The 17,579-nt window shown below is 49.2% G+C and overlaps 7 protein-coding genes across 7 annotated transcripts; 3 read left to right on the top strand and 4 right to left on the bottom strand.

Annotated features, from left to right (window-relative positions):
• Positions 1-467: 467 nt before the first annotated feature.
• UREG_02696 (uncharacterized protein) lies at positions 468-1,905 on the bottom strand (the record flags this gene model as incomplete). The annotated part of the gene is made up of 3 exons (XM_002543134.1): positions 468-956; positions 1,017-1,731; positions 1,787-1,905. The coding sequence occupies 3 exons, from the start codon at positions 1,903-1,905 to the stop codon at positions 468-470; spliced, it is 1,323 nt and encodes a 440-aa protein (XP_002543180.1).
• Positions 1,906-5,018: 3,113 nt separating this feature from the next.
• On the top strand, positions 5,019-7,212 carry UREG_02695 (uncharacterized protein; the record flags this gene model as incomplete). Its single annotated transcript, XM_002543133.1, has 6 exons — positions 5,019-5,058; positions 5,123-5,191; positions 5,247-5,484; positions 5,543-6,006; positions 6,055-7,056; positions 7,115-7,212. The coding sequence occupies 6 exons, from the start codon at positions 5,019-5,021 to the stop codon at positions 7,210-7,212; spliced, it is 1,911 nt and encodes a 636-aa protein (XP_002543179.1).
• Positions 7,213-7,539: 327 nt separating this feature from the next.
• UREG_02694 (uncharacterized protein) lies at positions 7,540-8,556 on the bottom strand (the record flags this gene model as incomplete). The annotated part of the gene is made up of 1 exon (XM_002543132.1): positions 7,540-8,556. The coding sequence occupies one exon, from the start codon at positions 8,554-8,556 to the stop codon at positions 7,540-7,542; it is 1,017 nt and encodes a 338-aa protein (XP_002543178.1).
• Positions 8,557-9,978: 1,422 nt separating this feature from the next.
• UREG_02693 (protein phosphatase PP2A regulatory subunit B) lies at positions 9,979-11,835 on the top strand (the record flags this gene model as incomplete). Its single annotated transcript, XM_002543131.1, has 5 exons — positions 9,979-10,022; positions 10,165-10,205; positions 10,300-10,397; positions 10,452-11,100; positions 11,186-11,835. The coding sequence occupies 5 exons, from the start codon at positions 9,979-9,981 to the stop codon at positions 11,833-11,835; spliced, it is 1,482 nt and encodes a 493-aa protein (XP_002543177.1).
• An 813-nt stretch (positions 11,836-12,648) lies between these two features.
• Positions 12,649-14,042, bottom strand: UREG_02692 (uncharacterized protein; the record flags this gene model as incomplete). The annotated part of the gene is made up of 2 exons (XM_002543130.1): positions 12,649-12,864; positions 12,960-14,042. 2 exons carry the CDS (start codon positions 14,040-14,042, stop codon positions 12,649-12,651), a joined length of 1,299 nt encoding a protein of 432 aa, XP_002543176.1.
• Positions 14,043-14,599: 557 nt separating this feature from the next.
• UREG_02691 (uncharacterized protein) lies at positions 14,600-15,965 on the bottom strand (the record flags this gene model as incomplete). Its single annotated transcript, XM_002543129.1, has 2 exons — positions 14,600-14,638; positions 14,730-15,965. 2 exons carry the CDS (start codon positions 15,963-15,965, stop codon positions 14,600-14,602), a joined length of 1,275 nt encoding a protein of 424 aa, XP_002543175.1.
• Positions 15,966-16,571: 606 nt separating this feature from the next.
• On the top strand, positions 16,572-17,579 carry UREG_02690 (uncharacterized protein; the record flags this gene model as incomplete). The annotated part of the gene is made up of 3 exons (XM_002543128.1): positions 16,572-16,866; positions 16,931-17,127; positions 17,184-17,579. 3 exons carry the CDS (start codon positions 16,572-16,574, stop codon positions 17,577-17,579), a joined length of 888 nt encoding a protein of 295 aa, XP_002543174.1.

Here is a 17,579-nt window from a genome sequence, read left to right as displayed (position 1 = left end):
TGCCAATAAACTTTTTAACACGATCGAAAAATGCGTATTCTTCGTGAGATGCCGAAAGTGTAAATGTAGGTGGAATTGGTTCAGGGGGAGCCGGAACTAGAGTTGGGGAAATCATAGGTGTAACCTCCGCGGGTGCAGGTTTGTGAGACAGTTTCGTTTTCTGTAAGATATGCTGTCAGTGTCCGAATCATCAATGGATGAATCAGTCAGAGTGCGACGCAATGCGTGCGTGCTAAAGAGTCAAGGGGCACGGGAACAATTGCGAATCTTCAAGCACACGTGAAGCTATTGTACAAACAAAGCAGTATTGGGGAAAAGACATGTGCAGTTACTGACGCAAAACCAAATTGACCAAATGTTTTACAGGAGCGTGAAAAGGTGCGTGAAAGAATAAAGCTATTGCACTGCCCCTTGATCTGGCCTAAAGCGGTCGGGGATATCGAGGGAATAACAAGTATTACGGAAGATTAAGCAAATCGGCGTACCTTGTTGACATTTCCAATTTGCGAAGCTTGGGCTTTATTTCCTCCCCCGACAGATGAAGCGTCAAGCGGGCCAGCACCACCCATAGCAGCACCGCCAGCTTGAGCACCGGGTCCACCACGTCGCTTTTTGCTCTCCTTTGCAGAGTCCTTCACATTAAACTGTCCCAAAGGGGGCATCTTGACATTGTCTCGAGATGATTGGCCTTGGAGCCCAGCGGCGCCATAGCCAGGTTCTCCACGAACATTGCTCATAGCAATGGGAACTTCATCTTGGCGCACTGGTCCTTGCACCTTCGCTTGAGCGGCTGATTCAGGGAGAAACTGCTTGAAATCTTCAAGGAGATCCGGGGCAGAATTGAAAAGAACGGTAACTTGCGCGTATACATCTTGGATCGGTTTAGATTCTCTTTGGTATGTTTGTAAGATTTCAAGGAATTGTTTGTAGATTTCCGGAGAGTCAGCAAAGCGATTCTAATCGATCACCTGTTAGCAGCTGGTCGCTTCGACCCACCAAAGATATGAGGATCTTACTTTGATCTTGTTAACGTAGCTGATTGCATGGTTGAACTCGACAGGGCCACGTCGAGTAGCTTCACTTTGACCTCCTGGAAGACCGCCAGAGCCCAGTCCGGCCAAAGAGTTCGCAGGCTGGTTAGGGCCAGGGGTTTGGCTACTCGTTGGAGGCAGCTGCAATACAGATCTTCCCGCTCCTCCGGTCGCGACGGAAACTGCATTCTGTAGTTGGGACACTCCCCGCTGTTCCTGTTGATGGAGCATGGCAGCAGTCGTTGCGGGAGTTGGCTGTTCGTGCTGGTTCTGATACTCGTAAGACCCTTCTTGATGCTGCCCTTGTGCGTTTTGCGGACCATACTGCGGCTGAGGGACGATTCTGCCACTTGGTGAATAAGAACGAACGGCACTAGGCATTGGGCCCTGTGCAGGCTGCTGCTGCCCGTGACCCGCCTGCCAACCTGGACGTGATTGCTCGTAATACTCGGTGTGGCCAGAGGGAACCAAACCGCCGCTTTGCCCTGGCTCATTCGCACTTTCCAAAGAAGGACGCGTTGCTGACATTGAAATCGTGTTCGTACCAGACGGGGTTGTAACCCGAATCGCATCCGGATTGTCGTCTGGTCCACACTCAATCCTATATCCAGGTGGGAGAAAGGTATTGAATCCTTGAATGAGACTAGGATGACCATTAAAGAGCGTTGACACGCGTTGAATAACTCCAGGCGTGTCAATACTACTAGAATGTTAGAAATGTGAATCTGCGGTTGGAAAGTACGATAATAACTCACGCTTGACTTTTAAAATCCTTCATGATATCAAGGAACCGATTATAGACGTCAGGTTGCTCGACAAATCGTACCTTAACCTGGTCCAGGTAGCTAAGCGCATCCTGGGTATTGGGCGCCATTAGTATGGATGATCACCAAAGGAGACAAGAGATATTATGATGAAGCATCCGCTGTGCATGTTGCACTGTGTTTGGTAAAGAGACATTTGAGAAACAGGATCCACGAAATAAACCACAACAACAAGGGCAAATTTGTCAGCGTCAAAACAATAGCATGTTCCGGAACCCTGGCTTCTGAGGAAAAATTTTCTTTTTCCCAAAGGTAACGGCAGAGGTTCAACTTTGCCTTCTGAAAAAGTGGTATGAAATCACACACGTGCTGGAAAAGTGGTTAACAAGACTTACATTTAGTATCGGCTGCTGTCCTTGCGCCAAAGCAGCTACACTTCCCGGGATCTGTGATGGTGCAGCCCCACTGAAACCCAACAGGGACTGAGATTGAACCGGCATATACTGCCTTGACGGCCCATCTGGGTGCTGCATTGGGCCGTTGAATAAGCCTCCGGGGACGTTAGGACCTTGAAGAGAATTTTGAGGCGCATTCGGTACAGCATTGGCACCAAGATTCGAGAGCAAACCGTTGGGACCATGAATTGAATTTTGGACCTTGGAAGCAACTGGTTGGTGTATGGGGATCGAGCCAGTGTGGCTTTGCACAGGATGGTGCTGTTGCTGTTCGCGATGGTACCGTTCGGCATGTTCTCGGTCCCTTTCGCGCATCTCGCGCTCTCGTTGCATCATTTCCTCCTCCCGCTGTATTTCCCGTTGCCTTTCAAGCATATCTCGATCCCTATCACGGGGTTCTCTTTCTCGATCTCTGCTAAGGGACGATGGCGGTGACGAATGCTGCATCGACTGACTGATGCCCGGAAGGGAATGGGCTGCTCCTAGAGAGGGCTGTTGATGCTGGGCATATCTTGGTGGTTGTTGGTGGGAAGGCGGCGGTACAGCGGCGCCCTGTGTCAAATCGGCCAAAGTGGGAAGAGTATGGCTGGAAGGCTGGCTCACGGCATGATATGGGCCTGCTGATTCAAAAGATTAGTGAATAACCACCAAATGCGCAGGCAAAGAACCTCTACGAATCGCCGACGATGCCAGGAAGTGAATAGTCGCAAATGATAGCAATCCATGAAGAATCGAAGTCTCACTGCGGTCGGCAAGTTTAGCACGGATCTTGAGGCACAGGTGAAGGATGGGCACTTACCCATAGCCAAGGGGTCTAGTTGACGGTTGTCCGAGCTGCTCTACTCCCGGATGGGGTTGCGGGCCACTACCCCCGGAATGCCAACCATCTTTATTTGATGGGTTCATAGCGATAGGATAGTCTATCCCTCGCTCTTGAGAAGCACGACGTGAAGACGGGTGATCTCACGAAATGTAGGGGGAATGCGATACGGCGTCTACTGTTGCTTGCGGAGGCTTATTGCAGCAAAAGTTCAAAATCACATGGCAGATATTAAGAAGAGAGAAAGATTGCGACAAGTATGGGGCACTTCTAAAGGAAAGGAATAGTACGGACGGGTGGTAAATGTCGAGTGAGTTGACGCTGGCCTGATGCGGCGGTGACGTGAAGTGAAGTTAGGAGTTCAATCTTTTCTGCCGGGTGGACTTTTCCGCATTGGGATTAGCGGGACTGCCCATTTAGCTTTCGCCATCTCTCAAAATAGCCCCACTTTTGGCTGCTAGCCGGCTAACCCCATTAGGAGGTTATGTCATCATGCCGGCGAGCAGGCGACATCGCCAATGATTGACGGGAGTATTCATCCCCTCAACTTGGGGATGATTTATGAGCGTCTGAGACGTGCCTGGTTTGTGGATACAAGCCTAAGCTTTGTGCTTGTATATGTATAGTTAACTATTAGAAGACGATGATTGGCTCCGGTAGTAAGGCTTGAGACCCAATGGCCGCGATGTCAATCCACAATGAGCGGCGGACTTGATGAAGAGAGATAACTAGGGATTGTAACTAGATGACTGCATCTAAATGTACAAATTCTCCAGTGATGTGTGTTTGATCCTCACATTGGATTTGCGCTGGAAATTCTCGGAAGATACTCAGAGTTGAGATAGTTTAGCTACCGTCCCAAGTCTAGCCGGGTTCAGCGCAGCACGAGGGATTTGCATTCGAATCGCTCCCCTGATGAAAGCTGTTAAGAACTGTTTATTTCGCTGTTTGAATCCCGCACGGTGCCGGCGGTATGATGGCTACTAAGTCAAACAGCGTTATGGAAAACCGCCGTTCGTTCTACAGAGGCAGCAACTTTCAATATACTCTTTCCTCGCGTCTCTCAGCCAGTTTCAAAGACGCATCCTGCATCTTTTACCACTTCAATCCTGAATCTACCACTTGTCAAATCCATATTTTCCTTACCGTGTTTTGCACATGGGCCATAGCGGAGAGACACTGGATGAAATTATCTTGCTTCGCTATTGATAGTATCTTTGGGCCTAGGGAAGGGATCACCAATCTCGAGACAGTGAGGCCCATGATATTGAGCTTTGCCCATGCATCCTGGATTGTTGTCTTCGCATGTGAAGATACAATTCACATGCTTGAAGCATGTAATAATAAGGTTCACCTGACCAGCGCCAATGAACTAACATGTGGTAGCAAATGAGAAAGAAGTTGAATCCTCATCACAAATTTAACTATGGAGGCCATGAGCACTTTTGTATGTATTTACGGCTGCGGGGGGTGATGTTTGACAAGTCCTTTTCGTCTGAATTCTCCTCTGAGCGTGTTTCCCCAGATTAGATAATGAAACGAGAAAATGTACCGCGGTTGAGCGTCATTCCTGGTGGGCTGCTTGCCGCCGATATGATTGGCCCTGACAGACGCTCCGAAACCCGGGGTGAAATGCGCTAGTATTGCTTTTCAGGTGACGATCGAATTCCATGTTGAATCATTGGCTAGCCTAGGCGGTAGCACGCGGCAGAAGCTCGGCGGGTGGTAATATTACGGCTTTCTTTCACGGTGTGGAGATACCTCGGCCGAGATGGGCTTGGTGCAGCTCTCCAGCGCCCGCTGTCCCAATGGAGCCAAATCGAAGTCAACTTCTCTCTCCTTCTTAACTGATCTTCCTTTCGTCTCCTTGCCTCACCTCTCTCACTCTTTTTCTCGCATTGCCGATTTGTGCATCGTTCTATTCCGTATTCTCATACATCACAAAGCCATGGCTGCTCCGCAAAAGGTCATCGTCGTCGGCGGTGGATGTAAGTGCTATCAACTTGGTCCCCTTCACATGACGACGAGAGGGCTGACTTCTTTCGAATACAGTGTCCGGCCTGAGTGCTGCCCACACAGTCTACCTAAACGGCGGCAACGTATTAGTTCTTGACAAGCAGAGTGAGTAGCTGTAGCAGGCTTATGGTGTGGTTTGATGCTCATCGCTGTTACATAGGTTTCTTCGGTGGCAACTCCACGAAAGCGACATCCGGAATCAACGGTGCCCTTACGAGAACACAAGTCGAACTGGGCATTGGCGATAGCGTAAAACAATTCTACGAAGATACCCTGAAATCTGCCAGAGACAAGGCTCGCCCCGACCTAATCAAAGTTCTCACATACAAGTCCGCTTCGGCTGTTGAATGGCTTCAAGATGTTTTTGATCTCGACTTAACCCTTGTTTCCCGTCTTGGGTAAGTGCAATTATATTGGACTGTGGCGAGGCTCGTATTTGCTAACATTAGAGGATAGCGGTCACTCGTTCCCTCGTACTCACCGTGGCCACGATGCCAAATTCCCGGGGATGGCAATCACATATGCCCTTATGCAAAAGTTGGAAGAGCTTACAGAAAAGGAGCCAAACCGTGTGCAAGTGTTGAAGAAGGCCAGAGTGACTGGAATTAACCGAGAGGGTAACAAGGTCACTGGCGTTACCTACGAATACAATGGTGAAATGCACAGCGCCGATGGTGTTGTTGTGTTGGCCACCGGTGGGTATGCCGCAGACTTCACGGAAAATTCTCTTTTGAAGAAATGGCGTCCGGACACTTTCAACCTCTCCAGCACAAACGGTGTTCATGCCACTGGTGACGGACAAAAGATGTTGATGGCCATCGGCGCCAATGACATCGATATGGACAAAGTTCAGGTTCACCCAACTGGTCTCGTCGATCCCAAAGATCCTACTTCCAAATGGAAGTTCTTAGCTGCTGAAGGTATGTCACAGCTGAAAGATAACTATATTACAGGCTAACAGTTCAAAGCTCTTCGTGGTGAGGGTGGTCTTCTCCTCAACAAGGATGGTCAGCGATTCGCCGACGAGCTTGGTCACCGTGATTATGTCTCTGGAGAGATGTGGAAGGAGAAGGAGAAGGGCAAATGGCCCATCAGGCTTGTGCTCAATAGCAAAGCTTCCAATGTCTTGGACTTCCATACCCGCCATTATTCTGGCCGCGGTTTGATGAAGAAGATGACCGGGAAGGAACTTGCCCAAGAGATCGGCTGTGGTGAAGCCGCGTTGAAGAAGACCTTTGATGACTACAACCAGATTGCGGACGGCAAGAAGAAGGATCCTTTCGGCAAGAAATATTTCCATAACTTGCCGTTCTCCACCGACGACACATTCCACGTTGCCGTGATGGAGCCTGTTCTTCATTTCACCATGGGCGGTATCGAGATCAATGACAAGGCTCAAGTTCTGAACAAGGAGGGCAAGCCTTTCGATGGCTTGTTTGTCTGTGGTGAGCTTGCAGGTGGCGTCCATGGCTCTAACCGTCTCGGTGGCTCTTCTCTACTCGGCTGTGTCGTTTATGGTCGCGTTGCTGGTGACTCTGCTAGCGAGTATCTCTTCCAACAAGTGCTTTCGAACCCTAGCGCAACCGCACAGAACCGATTGAACCAAATTTCTCTTCACATTGACCCTTCGCAGCCCGGCAAGATCTCGGTTGAATGGACCGCTCCGGGTGAAAACAAGGGCCAAGCACAAATCTCGGCCCCCAAGGCCGATACTTCCGCAACCCCAGCGCCTGCCCCAGCATCCACGCCCGCCGCCGCTGCAGCCGTCCCAGGCGCTCCAGCCGCAGACGTGTCGGACTTCAAAGTTCCAGAGAAAGAATTTACGATGGAAGAAGTTGCCAAGCACAACAAGAAAGATGATCTGTGGATTGTCGTCAAGGGCGTCGTAATGGATGTCACCAACTGGCTTGATGAGCATCCTGGTGGTGCCCAGGCCTTGTTTAGCCACATGGGTAGAGATGCTACGGAAGGTAGGTTAACCACTTGATCATTGGCTTGTTGTAGAGTCACGCTGACATTTTATTGCAGAATTCGAGATGCTCCACGACGACGAAGTCATTCCCAAGTATGCTTCTCAAATCGTTATCGGACGTGTCAAGGGACAGACCCCAAGCCTAAAGTTCTAGATATCCCCGCTCCGACTCTCTAATAGACAATACACTCTTATTTTGACGCCATGGATATGCTAGGTTACCTTTTTTAAGTGCCTTTTCCACGTTTTCATTTGATTCCATGTATTCCAATAACCATTTTTCTTTGGGTGGTCTTCTTTCTATGTAAATAAGCTGCGCGCGGTATTTATTAGGGCCAATACTGTTAAAATTATCTATCAGACATACCATTGCGTAATGTATAGCCATCAACCATCGTACCATGACCGTCTATATGCTACGCTAACAATCAGAATATATATACAAATCCGACATGGCGAGAAAAGGAAAACCGATGGAAAACTACGCAGCGGCGTTCTTGTCCTTTAAATGTGCCAGTATCATCCCCAGCCTTCTCACGGCTGGCCCTCCATAAACACCACCATCACTCATATCCGCGTCTGCACCGGTCTCCTTCCGCTCCTCAACCTCCTTCCTCGCCTCCTCTGTATATGTCTTGAGCATGCCACCCCAGACGGAATCCGTGTACGAGGCGTCAAGGTCGAGCCATTCGGAAACCGTGGGGATGGAGTCGAGTTCGTCCGGTGGTAGGGAGAGGAGGGATTGGATATCTGGAAGAAGTGAGAGGGGCGATAGAGGGTTGGAAAGAGGTGCAGCTGTGGTGGTCGTGGTGTTGGCGGTTGGGGCGAGGGTGGGAGACGGAGGGACGGAGGATGGGGTTAGAGGGTCGAAGGAAGGGTCGGAAAGGAGGGAGAGGACAGCGGAGCCATCGACTGTTGGGGATGCGGGCTGGGTCCAGGCGGATTCAAAGAGGGCGCTGGGTTTGGCATGGAGATCTGTTGTTTCTTGGGTGGTCATTCTGCCTTTGCCTTTTCCGGTGTGGGATTCCGGTGATGATAACGCCGCCTCTATATTCAGTTGGTCTTCAAAAGATTTGAGCAGCTCAACGTTCTCTTGGTCAGCTGCGGAAATGTAGCTCGATCGGAATGATTCGAAATGTACGCCCCCGCCTCGCACTGCGTTTGCACCAGACGCCGACGCCGCATGTTGCCGACTTGACGGTTGCAAATCATTTATCGCACCATGCGCGGATGATTCCCCGGCCAAAAAAGCACGGCCATACGAAGAATCGGGTTTGTCAGAATTCGCTAGGCTTCTCGAGAGGCCTGAAGAAAGGCTGTGGCCGAGAGCAGGCGAACGGGTGTTGAGGGCGCTTTGCACGAGGCCGGAGGCCGAAGATTGGATTCTGCTCGAAAGGGATGGCTCGGCGGGGTGATTGGAATCGCGACGGCCAGGTTTAGGAGGGATATCCTGGCCGTCGCTTTTGTCGCCGGGCAATCCAGGCTCTTTGTCTCCCATCTTCCGGGCCAGGGGAGGGTGGTTTTTCTAGGAAAAAAGATTGTACTCCGGGAAGCGGTCCTGTGCCCTGACCTTGCTCGAGACCCTAGAGTTATAAAGTCCGGAGTGGAAGCAATTAGAGTAGCGACCTGGAGTGTTTCGGTCTGATCAAGCCTCAGGAAGAGGGAGACTTGCCTGGTGAGTAGGGCTGTAGTTAATGGTTAACACGGGTTGATGTTTCGCATGTGATGGCGAGAAAGCCTCTTGTCCCTTGAAATAGATTGTTCCGGAGCATAAGATGGCCAATTCAAGACATAGTTAGTGGTTTAAAGACTGCCTGCAATATTAACAGGAGCTATGAAAAGAGAAGACCAATGTATGTGGTGAATGCGTGTTTGTCACTGGAAAGAGTGCTGGATTGCAAACTGCGGGATCGCTAGTTACATCTCGTGCTGACGGCCATTTCCGAAAATCCCCTGCAGGAGTGAATATCAAAAGGGCAGCTCTTGTTAGAATTGATTCCTCCCGCTCAGGCTGTTCTGTGTTGTTGATATTAAATGCTCAACTTGTTACATCACAGAGTTGTGTCCAGGTTTGGCTGCTTCCCTCTTCTTCCTCTTCCTCTTTGCTTGCTTTCTCTCCCCTCCATCTCTTCCCCCCGTCTGTCCTAACGACCACCACCCGCCTCATCGCTGCTCCATCAACATATTCTCCCCTCTACCGCGAATTCTCTGCTTCTCGCTTCTCTTTCTACTATCCGTGCATCTTGTCCTCTTCTGCTTCTCTCTCTGCACCTCGCGCTCCTCTTCCCACCCCACAGCCATCAGCATCTCTGCTCCTCCAGCTAGCTCAGCACTTTCGCAAACCAACGTTCTATCTGCACCATAGCATAGCCCTACTTTTCTCCGTTGTCTTCTGGTAAGTGAAGAGGATACACCCCGCCCCGCGTCTAGCCATGTTGCACTGTTCCTGTCACCGTCCTATTGCCTTTCCGTCACCTTCCCGTCACTTGTCTCTGAGCTTCCCGTCACTTCAGAGCTGAAGTGAGGTGAGCCTGAGGTGCTCAATTGCCCATGTCAAAACTTATAATCCTCTCGCTGCCTTCTTCGTCAATCTATTTCCCAACCATGATGCGATCTCCTAGCTTGTGCTAAGCTAATATCGTCGTTGCGTGCAGCATTCACCTTCAGACCGAACCGCTTCAGACCGAAATCATTTGAGACCGGACCACTCCACTGAACCGCTTCAGACCGAACTGCTTCTTCACTTCTTTTCCTTGACGACATTACATCGTTTATAATCACCAACAGCGACCACTGTTTGGCATATCCTGCAAAAAGCTCTGCTTGTATCTATTCCCAGACCTCTTGCACTTTGTTGGTGGGATTTAATTGGATTTCGATTGAGATATACTACCTCAGGCGCGGGTAGTGATTCGGAAAAATGGGTGACGGAGATCAGGCTTCACTTACGTGGAAATTTACACAGTACGTCTTGATTTCTTCCCGAACACTTATGCTGCCCGGGCTCTTTGCAATGTTGGATACCAGCTACTTGCTTTTCAGCTTGGTTGCCAGACATATCAGATGTAGTTCCACTTGTTGGGGCACTGTACTTATTCTTGGCTAGATGCTTTGGTGATAAGGGTGATGTCGAAGATATAACTGAAGGTATGTCGAATTGTCGCATTCTAGTTATATACCTTGTTTGATAGGATCTAAATCGCGCTGATCAACCTGACTGACCTGTTTGATTTTCCCGTAGCCGACATTATCTCCACTGTCGAATTCGATCATACCGGTAACTATTTGGCCACTGGCGACAAAGGGGGTCGAGTCGTCCTTTTTGAGCGGAATGAGACGGTACGCATGTTACATTTGGAACGAGAAACGAGTCGGCTAATGTTGGCGATTTAGAAAAAAACATGCGAATACAAATTTCATACGGAATTCCAGTCCCACGAGCCGGAGTTCGATTACCTTAAATCATTGGAAATTGAAGAAAAGATTAACAAGATAAAATGGTGCAGACGACAGAATGCTTCTCATTTCCTCCTTTCAACAAACGACAAGACTATAAAGCTCTGGAAGGTGTTTGACAAATCTTTGAAGGTCGTCGCAGAGAATAACCTTTCCCATGATCTGACTCCGGGTAGCGCCGTTGGTGGAGGAGGTGTCCCACGAGCGCCGCGCATTCCATTGAAGGACGCATCTGCCCTCAAGTTGCCTCGCATGACACATCATGATACCGTAGTTGCGGCGGTTCCGCGACGTATTTACGCCAACGCTCATGCCTATCATATCAACTCCATATCCGTTAACAGTGACGGAGAGACGTTTATCAGTAGCGACGATCTCCGCATCAATTTATGGAACTTGAATATTCAAGATCAGAGTTTCAACATTGTCGATATCAAGCCTGCGAATATGGAAGAATTGACGGAAGTCATCACTGCCGCAGAATTTCACCCCATTAGTTGCAACTGGTTTATGTATGCTAGCTCCAAGGGAACGATCAAGTTGGCCGACATGAGGCAAAGTGCTCTTTGCGACAACCATACCAAACGTACGTGTTCCCCGTTTCCCTTTCTATTCTCTGCCTTGCAATTTTCGTGGCAGGTTATCGTACTCATTACTTCATTGGTTCACAGAATTCGAACAAGAAGAGGAAGTTTCTACTCGATCTTTCTTTTCTGAAATCATTTCATCCATCTCTGATGTCCGCTTCTCCCACAATGGGCGCTATATTGTCTCCCGAGACTACCTTACCGTGAAAATCTGGGATGTCAACATGGAACGTCAACCACTCAAAACTATTCCGATCCACGAACACCTTCGGCCACGGTTATGTGACACTTATGAAAATGATAGCATCTTCGATAAGTTTGAGGTTGTCTTCTCCGGCGATACGAAGCATGCCATGACTGGAAGTTATAACAACAACTTTATGATTTATCCTACGGATCCAAGTCTAGAAACTGAAGTCGTTCTCCAGGCGGATAAAGCTGCATTCAAGGCAAAGAAGGTTGGCGTTCCAACTCCTATCAATTCCTCCATCTCGACCAATGCTGGCAATAAAAAGAGCGGATCAAGAGCTGGTAGCCCTGCTGGGATGGGAGGTCGCATGCGAAAAGAAACAGATGCCGATCAAATTGATTTCAACAAGAAGATTCTACACATGAGTTGGCATCCATTTGAAGACAGTATCGCTATTGCTGCTACCAACAATGTAAGTCTCCATCATCAACTTCCATTTCAAGCAATTGAGTGCCATAATACTAACGGCTCTTGTATTCTCTAGTTATTTGTATTCTCAGCTTTGTGAAGCAGAGGGTGATCACACTGGACCTAACCCAACTTTACAAACCCTGTGGCGGTTGGAAGCTCCCTGATATCCCCCTCTTCTTCAGTTGCATATTTAACTCAATCAGATCTGCATTATGGCTATGGTACAGGAGCGTGCGCACATTTGTTTAAGAGAGGAAAACCAAATTTTTTTTTCATAGATAGCTATTTGTACCCTAAGACATGTGCCTATGTCTCCTTAACTGCAAAGGGCATTCAGGGAGGGAGGAAGCTCTGTTTGCGCCGCAGATTGTGCATAAGCGCTAGGATGGAATGTCAAGGGAGATGAAGAGAAATGCTGGGGATGGTTTTAAGCACAGGTCAGACTGGATTGATTCTATGGCAATTGGGGTTAGGTTGACGACTTGGTAGGGACAGATGGATATGCAATGGAAATGAATAAATGATCCTCTTGGATTAGAATTGTTCGACCTTATTTGTAGCCCTTGCAGCCCATAGGTTGGATGCTTTGTTAGGCTGTCCATCGCTTTGTCGGAAAATAGCTTAAGATTTGATCAGGTGTGGAAGCCATTTTTCTTATTGATCTATTGTTCTTATTTATACCACCTGAACGCTCTTTAGAAATCTACTATCCAAACCGAATTACACGGCGATCTCAGCAGATTTGATCCTCGGCTGCTTGCTGGGTTCGAAAGGATATACGCAGAGGGCCCTGCATTATTATCATACCGCGAGCCCGAGATGCCAGAGTTAACCACAAAGATCCATTGTAGCAAAAGGAAACAATAAGCAAGATTGGTCTATGCATTCATTTATCACGCCCTTCGGCATCGAGGGCCTCGTCATGGTATCTCCAGCCTTTCTCTAAGCCGAATATAGTGCCCAAAAGAAGCCCCTTGATGGTCCATATGTGGTTATTTATCGTTATTAGGATTAAAATGATGGTTAGTGCCGTTGACCAGACATCGAAGGCTGGGGACTTCATGATTTTGCCGAGCATCACGGCTGCGTTGGTGTATACGCCCTGCATGTAGATAGATATCCTTTAGTTCAATCTAACGTTTCAAGTTTTTAATAACTATGGAAAATCAAGGCACCATAGGAATTGCAGTTACTCACCCACGGGAAGACGAGCGACCAAGCACCCAGTGTGAATTTTGTCTGCCGCCAACCACCTGGCTGGGCAAAAAGGGTGTGCGCGATGCTTAGGAGGGAAAAGGTCCACCAGAACGTGCCAAACCCCCAGGACAACAAGCCAGCGAGCTGGCTGGATATACCCACTGTGGGTGCGGCACTGGCAGTGATAAAGGTCCCGCGGTTATATGCCGCAAAACTCCCGCGCTGAACGGCCTGGCCTAACATTTGTAGGGCAAAGCTTGCTTGGCCAAAGGGCCCGCAGAGGATCATGGTCTGATAGATCTCCTTCTTGGTAGGGAACGACTGGTCGAATAGGCGTGCGAGGTAGATTGTTTCCAAGGCGACTGCGAGGGGTAGTCCGATCCCGATCTCGAGATAGGATACGATGATCATGGGGACCTGGAGGCGCGGGCTGATGGCGCCGTATCGGCAGATTACCGCCCCGCCGGCAGCGGAGGTTAATGCAGAGATGAGTGGGAGCAGAGTTGCGGGCGGAACAGCTTTAATTCCTGGCGGTTGCACCTGGACGTAGACATAGGGTATCCCCAAGACCGCGATGACGGCGAGAGCGGTATTGATCCACCACAGGATAAACGCAACCAGACCCCATGCCGGGCCCCATTCTCTAACCACAGTCAACGAAATCATCTGTATGATTGACGTAAAGGCGATGGATATGCTCGCCAGGCACGACGTTTCCAGGATGCTATGGCGTAGCTGGTGGGCGACATGCCGTGGATACAGCAGGATCCGTAGAAGATACAAGCCCAGACCCAACCCAAGCAACACGATTGTATACACCCATATAACTTTGGATATCACGCCCAGCCCGCGAAATTGATACGGGAGTTGATGCAGAATCACGGCGAGGATGCCCATGCCCTGCGGGACGAGGAACCATTGGGAGGAGAAGGAGTAGAGGGCGTAGGCCAGGCCGGAGGTTGGGCGGCGTGGATAGCTGCGCTGGGGAGGTTCGAGGGAATCGGGAGGTTTCCGATTCGTGTCATTGTCTGCTCTTGTGGGCGTTGATGCGTTTTGGCGATGGCGTGAATGCTGGTCTGGCATCATTCTCGAAGTGCTGGACAGAGGCCGATTGCGCGGGAATCGGCCTGCGTCGCACTTCAGTGAGCATATCGGCCTTCCCCTTATGAACCCGGTTGAAGATTGGCCATGGGAAGCCCTGTTACCAGTAACCTGATGAATTCCGTGATACAGAGAAGATCAATAGAATGCTCTCGCGCATTGACGTCAAGCCGTTGGGCCGGCTAACTAGTTAACCAAGCGGTCCGTATCCTTGTTTGCGGAGATCAACCCTATCAATCACGAGCTGCGCCCGAGCTCTAATTAAGCAAGTCAAGCAATCCGCTATCTCATATGAATTGCTTGGTATTCGAGATTTTCAGGAGGCACGGACATGGATACATATCTAGTGGCTACATCCTCACCATGCTTCTACGTCACTCCAATAGTAACTGGAGGGGAAATTCAACAAATGAACAAATGCCCTTAATTTGTACTTCGTAGGGTCATGGAAATTCCTGATTCATCACGTCATTATGGAGTAACTAGTCAATGTGCTGGCTTTCGAGTTAGAGCACGCATCGATTCTAAATCTGATAAATCTATCGAGGTTCCGCCTGTTCATGCGCCGCAGCAAATTCCTAAGTGGTAAAACATGGTTAGATAGACCGAATAGCAATGCGAGATGAGTATGATGCAAATGTGTGGGAAGGAAAGGCTTTGTCGACTTACGGGGAAATCATCCATGATTGCGGCAGCTACCTTTTCCACGTCGTCTGCCAAATGCTGCACGCCGGCATCCCATATTCTGAGGCTCTTTCCCTCCGTATCAGTAGGCCCAACTCCATCGATCCCTGAATTGAAGTAGATTACGCCCGCAATTTGATCAATTTTGCCCTCAAGTCGACCTTGTTCCACCATCCGGGCAGCGTAGGCCTCGGCTCTCTCGCCAGCAGTCAAATCTCCGCTGGCTTCAAGGCCGAGGATAGATGCTAAATTTACAACATTAATATTTTCATATAATCGACTGGCCGCGAGGAGATTGTGTTCGATAACGGCTTTGTCGAGGACCGTTGAGCCATCTGCCGTCTGTGCGAGCTGGTGAGGAGCTAGCTTTGTCCCAAATGCTTTGACTTCCTCCGGTGAGAGGAGATGGTCCCTGAATATCTTTTCCAAAATGCTGTATTCCTGGAGCGAGGACGACCGATCATCCTTGTAGAGCCGTGAGAGCATTCGTGATCTTTGTGGTCCCGCAGGCGCCAGCACTGCGCAGCATATAGCCGCGGATAACGCCTGTAGCCGGTCTCCTTCTTCCACACCAGTAGCCAGACTAACATTGAGATATTCCTGACTGGCATCGAGAAACCGCCGTCGGGCGTCAAATATTCGCGCTTGTGACAACTGAAAATGTAGCTTCAATTCTGGATCTTGAATTTTGGATGGTAAGTTTTTTATTTTCTTCAAAAACCCTTCTGCACTTGTCGGATCATCTTCTTCGAGATATAACCTGACGATACGTATCCACATGCGGACTTTTGCTCCATCGGAAATCAAACGTTGAGAACTGTCCAGGTGGATGCCTTGCAGTACCTTTGCTGCAGCAAGATATTCCTCCTGCGCCTCGTATGCATCCGCAAGGATCTCCCGTATCAATGAATCTTGTTCCTCGACCGATGTTGACCGGGACTGGAGTGCTTGAATGGCATGTTGCCCAACTTCGATCTTGGCAGGCGCGGGGAGTTCGCGAAGGGCGTTTATGAAAGCATCGAGCAGCGGACGAGAAGCAATTATGCTCACATTTTCACTCAGTATGGACTCTAGGAACGCAATGAGGTCTTGCGAAAGGGTGGGAGAGGAGGACGAGGACACTATTTTGGGGAGCAGCTCATTGTAGAGCTGTGCTTTGGTTTGTTGGTTTGACGTTGCGTCAATCGCTGCCAATGCGGACGCGACTCCAGCTGAAGCCATGATCGCGGTTAGCCAGGGGACGCGCTGGGATCATTCACAGCTTCATACGGCCCTTCACATGAGACACCTCGCAACCCCGGCTGAATAGAAACAACAATGGCTCTCAAGGCATGAAGCTTCGTGAGCTCAGTTCCAGATGGCTTAGTCAACGCCCGCACCGGTCACGTGCCGCCATGACTTCATTCGGGTTTGCCGCAGATAAGCTTGAGGAGCTGTACGAAACACCTGCAGCTGTTGGATTCGTTGCTTCCGGACGAGCTGCCTGGCTGTTATATCTTATACTCTGTTCTCAGCGCCATCAACAATGACGAGCATCCCGGCCGTCAAAACGGAGCCAAGTTCCGCACCAGCAATCAAGGCGGAACCTGACAATGATGTTACGATGCTATCCGACGAAGACATCTACGAGGATACGGGTGACTTAGACTTTACACACGCTGCGCAAGACGTATGGCTAACACGGATCCCAAAAATGTTATGGGAAAAGTGGTCCAAGCTCGACGATGATGAGGAGATCCAGATCGGGACCGTAAGGGTCGAGGGGCCAGCGACGGATATCAAACGAGTACGAATACTGATTCTTCTTATAAGGCGGTACTGAAACTAATGCCATGGATACAGATCAGCCTCCGATTACACGATGTTCCTCAGAATGAAGGCGTACCGAAAGACTATAACCTGAAACGCCAGAATATAAATGCAGATAAAACAGCCTATACTGTGCAAAATACGTTTATATTTACAGAAAAAGACCTTCCAGGCTATAAAGATAGGACGCATCTGTTATTCAACGAGAACCAGCCGCATGGCCGATCATATGTGTATGAACAGATGAAGCGCGATTCAAGGAAGAAGGCCAACAAAAAGAAATGGGAGCCGTATACGAGAAAGACCATTCCAAGTACGTTCCTTCTGAGCCGTATGAACAGATTTTCAGGAACACTGGATTCTGACAACAATATTAGAACAAACCGCAATCGCTGCAAAAGTACACGACGAGTTCAACTGCCTCCCAGTTGAAAACGAAGAATATCAGAGAATTGCTGAAAAGCGAGCCTTGGAAGCCCTTAAGCCAAAGAAGGAGACCAAATTTATTGAACGGGTTACTGGCAAGATGTTGCAGCCGAAAACTGCCCAAGACGCCGATAAATCCAATTTTATCGTAGGTTTTTCATCGTCCAACCCCAGTCTATGCGGCGCATCGCTGATATTAAATAGCAAGTTACCAAACCTCCAAAAGTCCGCGCACAGGACAACAAAACTACTCGTATGCCACAAAACGAACTCCTGGATCTCGTATACGCCTGCTTCCGACGATACAGGTATTGGCCTTTTAAATCTCTCAAAGCTGAGCTCAAACAGCCAGAAGCCTATCTTAAACAAACACTGGAGATGGTTGCACATCTTGTTAAGAGCGGTGATTTCGCAATGACTTGGGAATTGAAACCAGAAGCCCGAGAAGCGAACTACGCAAATGCTTTGGCTTATAAAGATGCGACACAAGAGTTGGCTCCGAGCGCTTTAGATGAAGGTTCTGAAGGAGAACCGACCGCTTCGGGTCTTGGCACAGATAACAATGAGGATGAGAATATCAAGTTTGAGAATGTAGGTTGA

Source organism: Uncinocarpus reesii, genomic scaffold, assembly GCF_000003515.1.
Source record: "Uncinocarpus reesii 1704 scaffold_1 genomic scaffold, whole genome shotgun sequence".
Classification (NCBI taxonomy): Eukaryota; Fungi; Ascomycota; class Eurotiomycetes; order Onygenales; family Onygenaceae; genus Uncinocarpus; species Uncinocarpus reesii.
This window is presented reverse-complemented; position numbering and strand designations above follow the sequence as displayed.